At 39.0% G+C, this 14,345-nt stretch overlaps 2 protein-coding genes across 15 annotated transcripts in view; one reads left to right on the top strand and one right to left on the bottom strand.

The window, feature by feature from the left end:
• BAG2 (BAG cochaperone 2) overlaps positions 1 to 14,345 on the top strand; it is a 406,790-nt gene that overhangs the window by 86,453 nt on the left and 305,992 nt on the right. The window lies entirely within an intron of this gene.
• DST (dystonin) overlaps positions 1 to 14,345 on the bottom strand; it is a 488,734-nt gene that overhangs the window by 405,466 nt on the left and 68,923 nt on the right. Inside the window, exon 1 of one of the 14 annotated variants that reach the window (XM_077999796.1) lies at positions 6,236 to 6,546. The exons of 12 other annotated variants lie outside the window; for them this stretch is intronic. In XM_077999796.1, the coding sequence (XP_077855922.1) occupies positions 6,236 to 6,319 (84 nt within the window). In that variant the 5' untranslated portion in view covers positions 6,320 to 6,546. Of the gene's footprint in view, positions 1 to 6,235; positions 6,547 to 14,345 lie in introns of those variants that run through there. One more of the 14 variants, XM_077999797.1, reaches the window with a different exon arrangement.

Genomic DNA, 14,345 nt, shown 5'->3' with positions numbered 1-14,345 from the left:
GTTCAGTCAAAAATGAGCTCGTGGTGAGACAGGACTAGCTGTATTTCCTATGCCGACTAAGAATCCCTAAGCCTAGCTGGGAAGGTGACCCCATCCACCTTTAAACACGGGGCTTGCAACTTAGCTCACACCCGGCCAATCAGGTAGTAAAGAGAGCTCACTAAAATGCTAATTAGGCAAAAACAGGAGGTAAGGAAACAGTCAATTATCTATTGCCTGAGAGCACAGAGGGAGGGACAGTGATCAGGACATAAACCCAGGCATTCGAGCAGGCAACAGCAACCCCCCTTGGGTCCTCTCCCATTTTATGGGAGCTCTGTTTTCACTCTATCAAATCTTGCAACTGCAAAAAAAAAAAAAAAAAAAATGAGCTGGTGGTAAAAAGTCACAAAGCAGCCGGGCACAATGGCTCATGCCTATAATCCCAGCACTTTGGGAGACCGAGGTGGGCAGATCACCTAAGGTCAGGCGTTCAAGATCAGCCTGGTCAACATGGTGAAACCCTGTCTCTACTGAAAATACGAAAATTAGCCAGGCGGTGGTGGCAGGCACCTATAATCCCAGCTACTCGGGAGGCCGAAGCAGGAGAATCGCTTGAACACGGGAGGGAGAGGTTACAGTGAGCCGAGATCATGCCATTGCACTCCAGCCTGGGCAGCAAGAAAGTCACAAAGTACACAATGAAACAAGGCCCCACTGGTGAAACTATAGAAACAATAGACACAAACCCATAGGCAAAAACTTCAGGTATGTTAATTATCAGATATTACATATAAAATAAACGTATTTTATATATTTAAATAGAGGGAAAAGAGTATCAAGAGTAGGAGTTAGGAATAAGAGATTATCAAAAATACCAAGCAATGAAAAATATAATAAAATACAATAATATAAATTAAAATTCAGTGAACAAAGAATATATATACAAAGAACCCACTCAAATCAGTAAAAAACATACAAACAACCAAACAAGAAAAATGGCAAATGAAATGGACAGGCATTTTGCAGAAGAGGAAACATATATGGCTAATAAACATACAAAAAGATATAAACTACGAAAAAATGTGTGGGGCTCTTCCTCTTCCCCTAAGTGGCCTGAGGTAATCTGTGAAAATGGTTCACTATTCACTTGACCCAGACAACCCCACAAAATCATGCAAATCAAGAGGTTCAGATCTTTATGTTCACTTTAAGAACACTCATGAAACTGCCCAGGACATCAAGGGTATGCATATATGAAAAGCCATGAAGTATCTGAAAGATGTCACTTTACAGAAACAGTGTGTGCCATTCCAACGTTACAATGCTGGAGTTGGCAGGTGTGCCCAGGCCAAGCAATGGGGCTGGACACAAGGTCGGTGGCCCAGAAAGAGTGCTGAATTTTTGCTGCACATGCTTAAAAATGCAGAGAGTAATGCTGAACTTAAGGGCCTAGAGGGAGATTCTCTGGTCATTGAGCATATCCAAATGAACAAAGCACCTAAGACACGTCGCTGGACCTACAGAGCTCGTGGTTGGATCAACCCATACATGGGCTCTGCCTGCCACATCGAGATGATCCTTACTGAAAAGGAACAAATTGCTCCTAAACCAGAAGAGAGGGTTGCCTAGAAGAAAAAGATATCCCAGAAGAAACTGAAGAAACAAAAACTTAACAGTACGGGAGTAAATTCAGCATTAAAATAAATACAATTAAAAGTTTAAAAAAAAAAAAAGAAAAAGAAAAGATGTGTGGCATAATTAACAATCAGGGTAGCAAATCAAGCCCACAATGAGGTTAACAGATTACATGTATTCAACTGGAAAAAAAATTAAGTCTAGTATTACTATGTGTTGAAAAGAACATGGCTCCTCATGCTCGCTTAGACGTGGCTGAGGAAAGTATAAATTGGCGCAGATATTTTGAAAAAGAGTTTGGCATTATCTCCTAAAGTTGAACTTTTATGTATATCCAGCAATTCTACTAAGAATTGATCCAGTAATTCCACTAAGCATATACACAAGAAAAACTGCACGTGAACAGTAAGAGGCATGTACAAGAAAACTCATAGCGGCACTCATACAGTAAAGGCCTGAAAACAAATGTCCACTTACAAGACAGCAAATGAGCAAACTGTGGTATAGTCATACAAAAGTCAAAACAAACTATAGTGAACAATATTATTAGCAATACTATTAGCAATAGCATATTAAGTGAAAAAAGTTAGTTTCAAATAATTACATAAAGTATGCTAACGTTTTTTATTAAGTTAAAAGTAACTAAAATTTTAAAATTTAAACTTTTTAAGCTAGGCGCAGTGGCTCATACCTGTAGTCCCAGCTACTCAAGAGGATGAGGTGGGAGGATCACTTTTTTGAGCCCAGGAGTTTGAGGCTACAGTGAGCTATGATGGCACCACTGCACTCCAGCCTGGGCAACAGAGTGAGACTCCACCTCTAAGAAGACACATAAATAAAAAAAAAAAATTTAACTTTTCAGGAATAAATAGACTAGCAATAAAACTCTGAACAGGGAAACAAAAGAATGATGAAATGTGTTTCAGAATGATGGTTATCTTGAGTAAGAAGATTCAGGCCGGCCGGGCGTGGTGGCTCAAGCCTGTAATCCCAGCACTTTGGGAGGCCGAGACGGGTGGATCACGAGGTCAGGAGATCGAGACCATCCTGGCTAACACGGCGAAACCCCATCTCTACTAAAAACACAAAAAACTAGCCGGGCGAGGTGGCGGCGCCTGTGGTCCCAGCTACTCGGGAGGCTGAGGCAGGAGAATGGCGGGAACCCGGGAGGCGGAGCTTGCAGTGAGCTGAGATCTGGCCACTGCACTTCAGCCTGGGCGACAGAGCGAGACTCCGTCTCAAAAAAAAAAAAAAAAAAAAAAAAAAAAAAAAAAAAAAAAAAGAAGATTCAGGCCAATGGAAAAAGAGACCATATCATTAGACATAGGTTACTACCAAGATCTTAGCTTTTGTTTTGAGTGGGGGTGTATAGGTACCTATCAGATAGATAGAAAGATAGAGTAATTTAAAAATAAATAGGTATGGAAGTGCAGAATCTCTTCAATACACTGATTTCCTTTTTTTTTTTTTTTTTTGATATATACCCAGCAGCAAGAACTACTATATGCTGGATCATACAGTAGTTCTATTTTTAGTTTTTTGAGGAACCTCCATATTTTGTTTTCCATAATGGCTGTACTAAGTTACATTCCTACCAACGAGCATTCTCCTTTCCCTGAATCCCTGCTAGCATTTGTTATTTTCTTTTTGATAATAGACATTTTAACCAGAGTGCGATGATATCCCATTGTAGTTTTAATTTGCATTTCCTTGACAATTAGTGATGTTGAGCATCTTTTCATACACCTGTTTGTCCTTTGTATGTCTTCTTTAGGGAAATATCTATTTAGATCTTTTGCCTATTTTTAAATCAGATTATTTGTTTTTTTGCTCTTGAGTTGCTTGAGTTCCTCCCATATTCTGGTTATTAATCACTTGTCAGATGAATAGCTAGCAAATATTTTTCCCCATTCTGTGGGCTGTCTCTTCTCTTTGTTGATTGTTTCCTCTGAAGCTTTTTGGCTTGATATTATCCCACTTGTCAATTTGGTTTCCTGTGCTTTTGAGGTCTTACTGAAGAAATCTTTGCCCAGACCAATGTACTGAGGCATTTCAATAGCAAGATATGAAATCAACCTAAGTGTCCATCAATGGATGAAATTATAAGGAAATTGTGATACACACACACACACACACACACACACACACACACACACAATGGAATATTATTCAGTCATGAAGAAGAATGAAATTCTGTCATTTACAGCAACATAAATGGAACTGGAAGGCATTATGTTAAGGGAAGTAAGCCAAGCACAAAGAGAAAAATCCTGCCTGTTCTCATTCATGTTGGAGTTAAAATAGTGGATCTCATGAAGCTAGAGAATTGAAAGGTGTTTACCAGAAGCTGGGAAGGTTGGGCGGAGAGGGGAGATGAAGAGAGGCTGGTTAATGAGTACAAAAATACACTCAGAAGGAACAAGATTTAGTGTTTGGTAGCAATACAGGATAGCTGTGATTAATACTTTATTGTATAGTTCTAAATAGCTAGAAGAGGTTTGGAATGTCTCCCAGCACAAAGAGAATGATAAATGTTTGAGGTGATGAATATCCCAATTGCAATTTGATCATTACACATTGTGCTTGTATCAAAATACCACATGTAAGCCAGCCTCAGTGGTGCATAACTATAGTCCTACTACTTGGGAGACTGAGGTGGGATGATCACTTGAACCTAGGAATACAAGGCTGTAGTATACTTTACACCTGTGAATGACCACTGCACTCCAGTCTGGGCAACACAGAGAGACCCTATCTCTTAAAAAACACAAAACAAAAAACCGTGTACCCCATAAATATGTACAACTATTAGTATCCATAAAAATTAAAAACAAGGTTGAATCTGATGGGTCACACCTATAATCCCAGCACTTTGGGAGGCCAGGGTGAGAGGATCACTTGAGCCCAGGAGTTCAAGTCTGCAGAGAGCTATGAGTGTACCACTGCACTCCTGCCTGGGCATCAGAGCGAGATCCCATCTCTTAAAAAAAAAAATCAATAAAATTTAAAATAAATTTATATAAATTAAATAAATGAAAGTGGCACATAAGCCAATGGGTGTCATGAATTCACCATCTTACTTTCTTTTCATCCCTCTTATCACCACCTAAAACCATTATCAATCATAACTACATTTGTTTTGATTAGCTCATAAAACTTTTCAAAAATATTATCTCATTTAATCCCTGCAACAATCTTATGAAATGTGCTTTGCTATCATTCTCATTCTACGTAAGGGAAAACTATGGCTAAAAGAGATAAGTGACTGTTCCAGTTTAAATCCATTTCTTAAACTCCAAATTCTGCATTCTTTCCCACAGGAGCCTGAAAAATATCCTTCCTAATCGCTCCACACGCATTTCAAATCATGTGATATTTAAGAGATCTCGAAGATATAATAAAATAGCACCAAATCACCAAAAGCAGATGCCAAAACTAACACCCTTGAAAGGTGAGATTCCTCAGACTAGTGGATCCCTTTCTCAGCCACCTAAACAAGGTCACATTAAAGGCCTAGTTATCTTTACTAATACCATCTTCAATCACACACAAACACATAACCTTCTGAACAACTCCTGACTGAGCTTCTATTTGGAACCTAAGCCAGATATGGTTTTTGTTTTTTTGTTTGTTTGTTTGTTTTCTGTTGCCCAGGCTAAAGTGCAGTAGAGCGATCTTGGCTCACTGCAAGCTCCACCTCCCGGGTTCACCCCATTCTCCTGCCTCAGCCTCCCTAGTACCTGGTACTTCAGGTGCCCGCCACCACGCCCGGCTAATTTTTTTGTATTTTTAGTAGAGATGGGGTTTCACCATGTTAGCCAGGATGGTCTCTATCTCCTGACGTCGTGATCTGCCTGCCTCAGCCTCCCAAAGTGCTGGGATTACAGGCGTGAGCCACCGCGCCCGGCCTGCCAGAGATGTTTTAAGATGCTCACAGGGCCCTGAGCCACTGTTTTACAGATCCCATCACGTGAGACATATACTCAGACACATTCAATACATTTTCCATTAAATGCTTGAAAGGGCTTTTATTATTCGAAAAATGTATTTTGTTAAAAGATATTTTTGTGTAATTTTAAATTTCACTTATACACAATTATACAAATGTTGAATTGCAACTAGGCAGTTGAAATTATGACTAGTATTTAATTAAAGATTGTTTTTAAAGTTAAGTTCCAAGCTTCTTATTTTGGAATCAATAATATATATTTAGGTCCCAGTGATCTCAAAAAGTCTTTGAAGAGCTCATGAACCCTAAGGACAGACCAGAGTGTCTAATGGACACACCATCGGGCCAGGAGCAAAGCTACAGACTATTGGTTTCAATGGCAGAGGGCTGTCCGGGGCTACCCCTGGCTTCATCCCTAGAGCTGCTGGAATCTTAGTACAGGTGAACTTACCCACCACACCACTTCTGCCTACCACACTTGTATACTACCCCAAATTCAAGCCCCATGGGCAACTCTTTTCTCAAAAACTATCATCCTTTTGCTACTGTGTAGCTGCTCCACTGCTGCCCTCCTAGTAAACTCTTTTCTAGGTGCCCTTTGAAACCTTCATTTAATTGTCAGGAAGCTCTAATTCCTCACAAAAGTGCCATCTCCAGTGTTTGTCTTACCTTAATCATTCCACGTGTATTTGTTAAGTGCCTGCTCTCTATACCTCTGCATCTCTCCAGCAGAGGCTTCTGCTTCTCCTGCATGTCTCATCGAAATCTCAGAAGGAACCATCATCCGACGCCACTCTCTTCCTTTCCCTGAATTGTCACTGTCTGGCCTCCGGCCACACCCCCTCATTTGCTGAGGACTTTGGAACCTGACTCATTGCTTCTTCTCCACTTTGAGTGTAGTCATCTGGGAAGAGTTCCACATTCATGTGGATGGGCCAGCCAACACCTCAGCCACAAAAGTTCCTAGCTTCCTGAGCTCAAATAATCTTTATCTTCTCTCCTCTTCTCCCAGCATGCCATGGCCCCATTCTGGACGATGACATCACCTGGTACTGAACCAACTCTGAGACCTCTCATTGTAATCCAACAATGTGACCTACAATTTCTGGCTCTCCAGCTCTCTCACAACTCTTCAAGCTAATCCAGACCTCTAATGTTCTGTTCCCAGTCAGACCCATGATTACCATTAAGATTTCCTGTTCTTCCTCATCAAGTCTCATGATGCATCATTTCAAGCATTCTCTCGACATCAATATCCCAGCCGCCTCCTCTAGAGCTATCAATTCCACCCTCTATCTTGGATCAGTTGAAACATTCACCTTAACTCCCAATTCTAAATGGCTGAAACGTGCTTTGAAAACACTACTCAATGAAGCAGCTTAATCCCTCCACAAATGTCAACTATCTAACATCAGCTGGGTTCTCAGCACTGTTTTTCTTTAACAACTTCTAGCTATCCCCAAATGTATCCATTTCTACTCTTACTCTCACCTGCATTCTGTCCAGGCCCAGGAAAGGCCCCCTTTCTTCTCCCTAAAATATCTCAAATGTCTCCCATCTTATGAAAGACCTTTCGGAATCCTATATCCTCCCTAGCTTACTGCCTTAATTCCTCGTCTCTTCTTAGGCCAACTCCTTTAAAGGGTAATTTATAAAGGCTCTTTCCACGTCTTTATCTCCTAGTCATTTTTTCCCCATTCATCTTTAAATTGACTTGTATTGTATCAAAGTAAAACGTGCCTGTAAGTTAAAAGCAAATAATGCTAAAAAACATTTGGCCTAAAAGGCTCTTACCTAGATACCCGGCTCTGATCAAATGTCACCTTATCAAAGAATGTTCCCTGACTGTGCAATGTAAACCCATCATCCCACCCCAACACTATCTTCCCCTTTACCTGAAGCATTTTTCTTCATACCATTTACCACCTCTTAGCATAATGTAAATTTAGTTATTTGGCTGGGCACAGTGGCTCACGTCTTTAATCCCAGCACCTTGTGGGGGCCGAGGTGGGCAGATCACTTGAGGTCACGAGTTCAAGACAAGCCTGACCAACATGGTGAGACCCCGTCTCTACTAAAAAATACAAAAAATTAGTTGAGCATGGTGGCAGGCACCTGTAATCCCAGCTACTTGGGAGGCTGAGGCAGGAGAATCACTTGAACCCAGGAGGCAGAGGTTGCAGTGAGCAAAGACTGCTCCGCTGCACTCTAGCCTGAGTGATAGAGTGAGACTCCATCTCAAAATAAATAAATAAATAAATTTAGTTATTTGTTTTTATTTTTATGGGATCCGTGGCACAGAGCAAACACTTAAAAAATATATGTGGAATTAATAAAAATCTATTCTAACAGGATATCAAATTAGAACTTTTTAAGTTAGTTTCAACTGATATCCCATAGGCTGGGAACAATGCAATAAATGCCACTATCTCCCAATCCTAAAGGAAAGTGTTGGAACAGTACAACTCAAAGTATGCCCATGGACAAATGCTAGTCTGATAACTGTTTTTATTGGTTTGCTATAAGATAAATACAGAAATTGGAAGTATTTAGAGACTTTTAGAATAATTTGACATTGCTTTGGAACTACAACTGGTCAATAGACTTGTCTTCTTCAACAGACTATTTCAGGTGCTGTTGAACTCACATAATATGTCACCAGTGTGATGTGAACTGAAGACCAGTCATGCAATAAAGGGCCAGGTACAGACCTGTAATGAATTGGAAGTTAAAAAAAAAAATCTTTCCCACAAATGTACGAAATGCCCTGTGCTAAACCATCTGTGATGACCATGTTAAGTCAGTGTGACACAGATTAGAGCAACATGAGCCCATCACCCCTCTAAGAGAGGTAGACAAAGCCAGAAACCAAGAGGAGAGATCGCTTTGGAGAAAGCTATTGATGCCTTGAGCATTTCCTCCTAGAAGAGAGGTTGGTGTGCATATCCTATGCCTTAAATCAAGGGAGAGGGCTTGAAGGGCAAAACATGTCTCCCCTGGAGTTTAAGGACCATGTGACTAGAATATGACTCTCACCAAAAGACTCTAAAGGTGAAGACTGTCGCCAGAATAAAAGATCTGCTTGGCATTGAGCTGCCCCTCCATGGCACATGATTTTGGGAGGTCTGTCATGGACCCAAGGACAGAGGGAGCTAGTTTAAGCTCCTATTCAAAGGGTTCCTATCCAAGAGGACTTTGTGAATGGAAGGAGGGACCAAATAGAGGGGGTGAACCATCAGAACTTCAGAAGACCAAGGCAGGAATACACAAGCAAAGAAAAGACTCTTCCCAGACGAAAGGAACTACAACACATTTAGAGGACACCAACTGCCAGGTCATAACTATAAGGGCTGTGCAAAACTAGGCCGTCGTCCCCTAATCCCCTTTCTCCTTGGCCAATCCTAGAGCAGTCAGAAGCAACAACAGGAGGGTATAGGAAAAAATGAGGAGAGAAGAGAGGAAAAAACCAACCATGTCCTTTGCCACTGCAGCCTGAATCTCTGTCAAGCTGAGAGAAGGGAAAAAATATTAACGTTGAATATGAAGTTGTAATAATTCATGAGGCCAGACTGGAGTTATATTATTATTAGATGGAGCTAAAATCTTTAATGCTTGACAGTGACTCAAGGACTTTCTATTATCTAAGAATCACCAGTAAAGCTGTGGCACCTGCCTTGAGTTTTTCCTTAGGAGTAGAGAGTGAGTTAAATGGTGATTGGTGAGGAAGAATACATTTAATTTCTCTTTGCACTCGAATTAATAAATAGATTATACACAAAAATTGTGGTCCCCAGCTCTTCTTCCCACCTTCTCAGACACAACCACTTTCAACTTTCTACATATCTTACCGCATTTATCTTAATAGTTCCAAGTAACATGCATATAGTGGTATGTCTAGGTTTATTAATTATAGTCATCATCTATTCAGTCCCTATTAAGATAGATAAAGATTATACCTTTCTTACAGAATATTTGCATAAATCCATATTCAGTGATATTATGGTTAATTGCATCTTAATATTATTCACTCTTGAATTAAGTAGTGTACCATGGTTAAATTTTCTTGCTTACTCAAATCTATAACTAGATTAATCCACACAATAACACTATAAAGTTATGACCCCCATTCTAAAGTGGAGGAACCTGAGCCACAGAGAAACTAAATAACTCACTTGCCTAAAGGCACTGAGCTGGTAAGTGCTGAAACCAAAATTTAAACTCACATTAGGCTGTATAGTTCCAGAATGCACACTCTTAGACCCTCCATGATAGTGCTTACATTTGCTAACAGGTTTAAGTCGTAGCTCAAGCAAAATTAAACTGGCTCTAGCCCATTACTAAAGTAGGTGCTATTGTAGCATATGATAAAGACATTTTTAAAATTTCTATTCCCACAATGAATAGATAACTTTCAAAAGAGTATCCAGAAAGGTACTTTGGATATGTAACATACAACCCAACTTGTTAATTCATCACAATAACAGAACGTATGATTTTCCTTTTATCCATTCTTTACTCCGACTTCTCACCTTACAATTTTCTCTTAGCAAAAGTTAAGCAATAACTCTTCAGAAAAATAAAATAGTCTAGAGATTCATTATTAAAAATGTATCGAAATCTTATAATTCCCTGGGGCTAAGGTTTAGAACACAAAGCACAGTCTCTTTCCTCTAAAATGACATAATTCTTATAATTACTAAAGTCAGAATAAGAGATAGAACTACAATGAAGAAATTACTTTGGAGGAACCATTTTAGTATGTTTCTAAGAAAGCAGTATATTAGGCCAGGCACAGTGGTTCATGGCTGTAATCCCAGGATTTTGGGAAGCCAAGGCGGGCAGATCGCTTGAGGTCAGGAGTTAGAGACCAGCCTGGCTAACATGGTAAAATCCTGTCTCTACTAAAAGTACAAAAATTAGCCAGGCATGGTGACACACACCTGTAATCCCAGCTACTTGGGAGCCTGAGGCAGGAGGTGGCGGTTGCAGTGAGCCAAGATCGCACCACTGCACTCTAGCCTGGATGACAGAGTAAGACTCTGTCTCAAACAAAAAAAAGAAGAAGAAGAAGAAGAAAAGAAAGCAGTACTTTTCGGTTTTTCAACTTATCTGGTTCCATAATTAGTGAAAGAGATATTTTTAAATATCGATTAATGAAACAGTATAGTCCCTAGTAATATAAAATACTGTCTTTCTCAAAGTTATATATACCTAAAGAAATAAGGCCGGGCACGGTGGCTCACGTCTGTAATCCCAGCACTTTGGGAGGCCAATGGGGGCAGATCATGAGGTCAGGATTTCAAGACCAACCTGACCAACATAGTGAAACCGCATCTCTACTAAAAATACAAAAATTAGCCAGGTGTGGTGGCACGCACCTGTAGTCCCAGCTACTCGGGAGGCTGAGGCAAGAGAATCACTTGAACCCAGGAGACAGAGGTTGCAGTGAGCCAAGACCACGCCATTACACTCCAGCCTGGGTGACGGAGTGAGACTCCATCTCAAAAAAAAAAGCAACAACAACAACAAAGAAATAAAAGAACAAGTGAAAATCAGAATATAAAGCAAGTAACTGATAAAAGAATCAGACAATGCCTGACATCCAATTGACTGATCTTCCCACCCCATTTCCCATCTTTAAACTCAAAAGTTTATTTTTATGTTTTTGAAAAATCCAAGTTTTAAAGAGCAAGCCGTAGGCCACAGAATTCTAAAATTCTCCAACCGTATTCAGCCTTTTACTCCTAAAAACAAGAAATAGTACAACTCAAAAGATCAACAATCTAAAAATTTAATCCAAGTGGTTTCTCTTTACTGGTAAAAAAAATCATAATTTCTGTAATTTGCCATTAGTGGAAGAATTCAAGCCTAACTCATTCACATTTTATTAAATGGGTGGCTAATATTTAGCTTCACAGAGACCAAAAAAAGCACCAAATAAAGGGAGGGGGTGGCACGTGCACAAGAAACTTGGCTAACGATTTTTCAGACGCTTCTTGGTTAAAACTGCAAGAGCTGAATGAACACAGAAATCCACTTTAAAGTATATGTTCAGGTTGAATGTGTAATTTTTGCCCTTCTGAACTCCTGGGACAAAGGTTTATGCTCAATAATGTTTAACCTTCTTGAAATGCAGAAGGAGAAAAGGCTCAAAGCAATATGTCAGAAGTGATTATCATAGTTCAAGGGAAATGGTTATTCTGATGGCCAAGAAAAATGGACTCATTTTCAACATGAATGCTAGCCACTTAAAAATAACTATTATTCTGTGGCTGCAAATTATGAACATTAGTAGCATGAAAGCACATGTCCTGTAAGGACCCCATTGCTTCTGAAAGATATCCACATCCAGCTATCCAGTTTTGGAGAAAGTAAATGGGGTATTTTTATTGTGTTTGGCAAAGTAGCTAAAAATTACACTCCATTCTCAATTAACAATGCCTATTTCTAATAAGACTAATATATAAATAAAATTCACAGATAATTCTAAAGCATCCTAACTTAGGATAGTTTCAAACTTTCTTAATTAAGCTATGAACGGAGTTAGAAATGTATAAATCACTGGCTTGCCTCCCTATTTAGTAACAGAAAATTAAAAGTATGAGCAACAAAATAAAAGCAAATAATCCACCACTGGAAAGGTATCTCCTGAGCAGAGTCACATAATGGCATGTGATGTCAATATTAAAGATTAACTCAAATCGATTAAGCAACTCAATATCTTACATTTTAGCCATCATCAAAATTTCATGACCTCTGTGAAAAGATATATGTGTAATCTGCTGGAATAAAGTAACACTAAAATGAAAGAATTCCACTTACTAAGAAAAAATTGTTAGAACAGCTATCGTTTGAATTTCAGCAAGACGAAGTCAAGCAATGTGATAGCATGTTGCTTTGTTGTTGTTGTTGTTTGTTTGCTTGTTTGTTTCTGAGATGCAGCCTTCCTCTGTCACCCAGGCTGGAGTAAGGTGGCGTAATCTCGGCTCACTGCAACCTCTGCCTCCCAGGTTCAAGCTGATTCTCCTGCCTCAGCCTCCCAAGTAGCTGGAATTACAGGTGCATGCCACCACACCCAGCTGATTTTTATATTTTTAGTAGAGACGGGGTTTCACCATGTTGGCCAGGCTGGTCTCAAACTCCTGACCTCAGGTGATCCACCCACCTCAGCCTCCCAAGTGCTGGGATTACAGTTGTGAACCACTGCACCCAGCCCATGTTGTCTTTAAGGTCAGTTTTATTTTGATGATGATTCTAGTCTCAGACCAATAAATCAGCAAAGAACAAAAACAGTAGTCTTGGGGGGAAAAAAATCAGTTGTAGATTTTAAAACAGAAGAATATGCCTATATAATTCCTTGTCTATTTTATATTATTTAAGTTTTAAATAATAAGCACATTTTATACACCACTTACTAATATGGTTTGTCAAATGTTCTAAGTAAAAAGTCAACAAATAAGCAAACAGTTCTTTGTTAACAGAAAAAAAGAAGTAAAAAGAAATCAGAAGATGGCCACAGGAACAATATTTCCACCTTCTGCCTTTCTAAACACAATATCTAAAATCTCAAAATGTTATTACCAAAAATTTAGGCTTGCTCTATGGAAAACAAAAATGTCGACGATGCAAACTTCAAGTAAAGGTTTGTTTCTTTTACCTAACTTCTTAAACCTTTCATTATGGAAAATTTTATGCTTATACAACAAAGGAAAAGTATAGAGAACTGCCATTTACACACCCAGCTTTAACAATCACTATTTCCTGGTCAGTGCTATTTCAACTATACCCCTATCCACATTTTCTGCCCTACCCCACCAGATGATTTTAAAACCAATCTGAGGGATTTTACTTCATTATTAAATATTTTAGTATGCATCTCTAAAAGATAAGGATTATTTTAAATCAAAATACCATTATCAATCTAAAGTATTTTTATAAGTGTCTTAATATCATTAAATATCCAAGCCTGGGCAACAAAGCAAGACCATGTTTCTTCAAGAAAACTTAAAAATTAACCAGGCATGGTGGCACACATCCGTAGTCCCACCTTCTCAGGAGACTGAGGCAGGAGGATTACCTGAATTCAGGAGGTTGACGATGCAGTGAGTCATGACTTTGCCACTGCACTGGAGCCTGGGTGACAGAGTGAGAACTTGTCTCAAAAAAAAAAAAAAATCATTGTTCATATTTCCCCCACTTTCTACATTTTTATATTCAGTTTATTTACCCAAATAAGGCATACATGTTACATTTGGTTGGTAGCTCTTTTAAGTCTCTTTTCATGTATAGACTATCACTCCCACATTTTTTCTTATAATCTGTCAAAGAAACTGGGGGTATTTGTTTTAGAGTTTCCCACACCGCAACTTTGCTAAATCCTAAACGTATCTTCACTATCTTCACCTTATCATTTAATATATTCCTCTGTCACCTGTATTTTATGTAAATCTATAATTACAACTAGCAATTTGATCTGATTTACGTTCAATTTTTTAGCAAGAATGCTTTAAGTATTTTTGTATACTTTCATCAGGAGACGCATATGAATGGTTGTCTCTCGTGTATTAGCAGTCATCGATGTGTCTAGGTTCATTATTTTATCAGGGCTTGCAAGATGGTGAAATTGTAATTTCATCATTCCTTCTTCCTTCAACAACAATTTGATTACCATGTATAATAATCCTTAAAGCAAAGACAGGAAAATGCTTGCTTCTTTCCCTTTACCACTTTTTAGAAAAAAAAGAGTTAGTTCCCTAGCATTCTCCAAAAGTCACCAATA

The sequence above is a fragment of the Macaca mulatta genome, chromosome 4, assembly GCF_049350105.2.
Source record: "Macaca mulatta isolate MMU2019108-1 chromosome 4, T2T-MMU8v2.0, whole genome shotgun sequence".
Classification (NCBI taxonomy): Eukaryota; Metazoa; Chordata; class Mammalia; order Primates; family Cercopithecidae; genus Macaca; species Macaca mulatta.
This window is presented reverse-complemented; position numbering and strand designations above follow the sequence as displayed.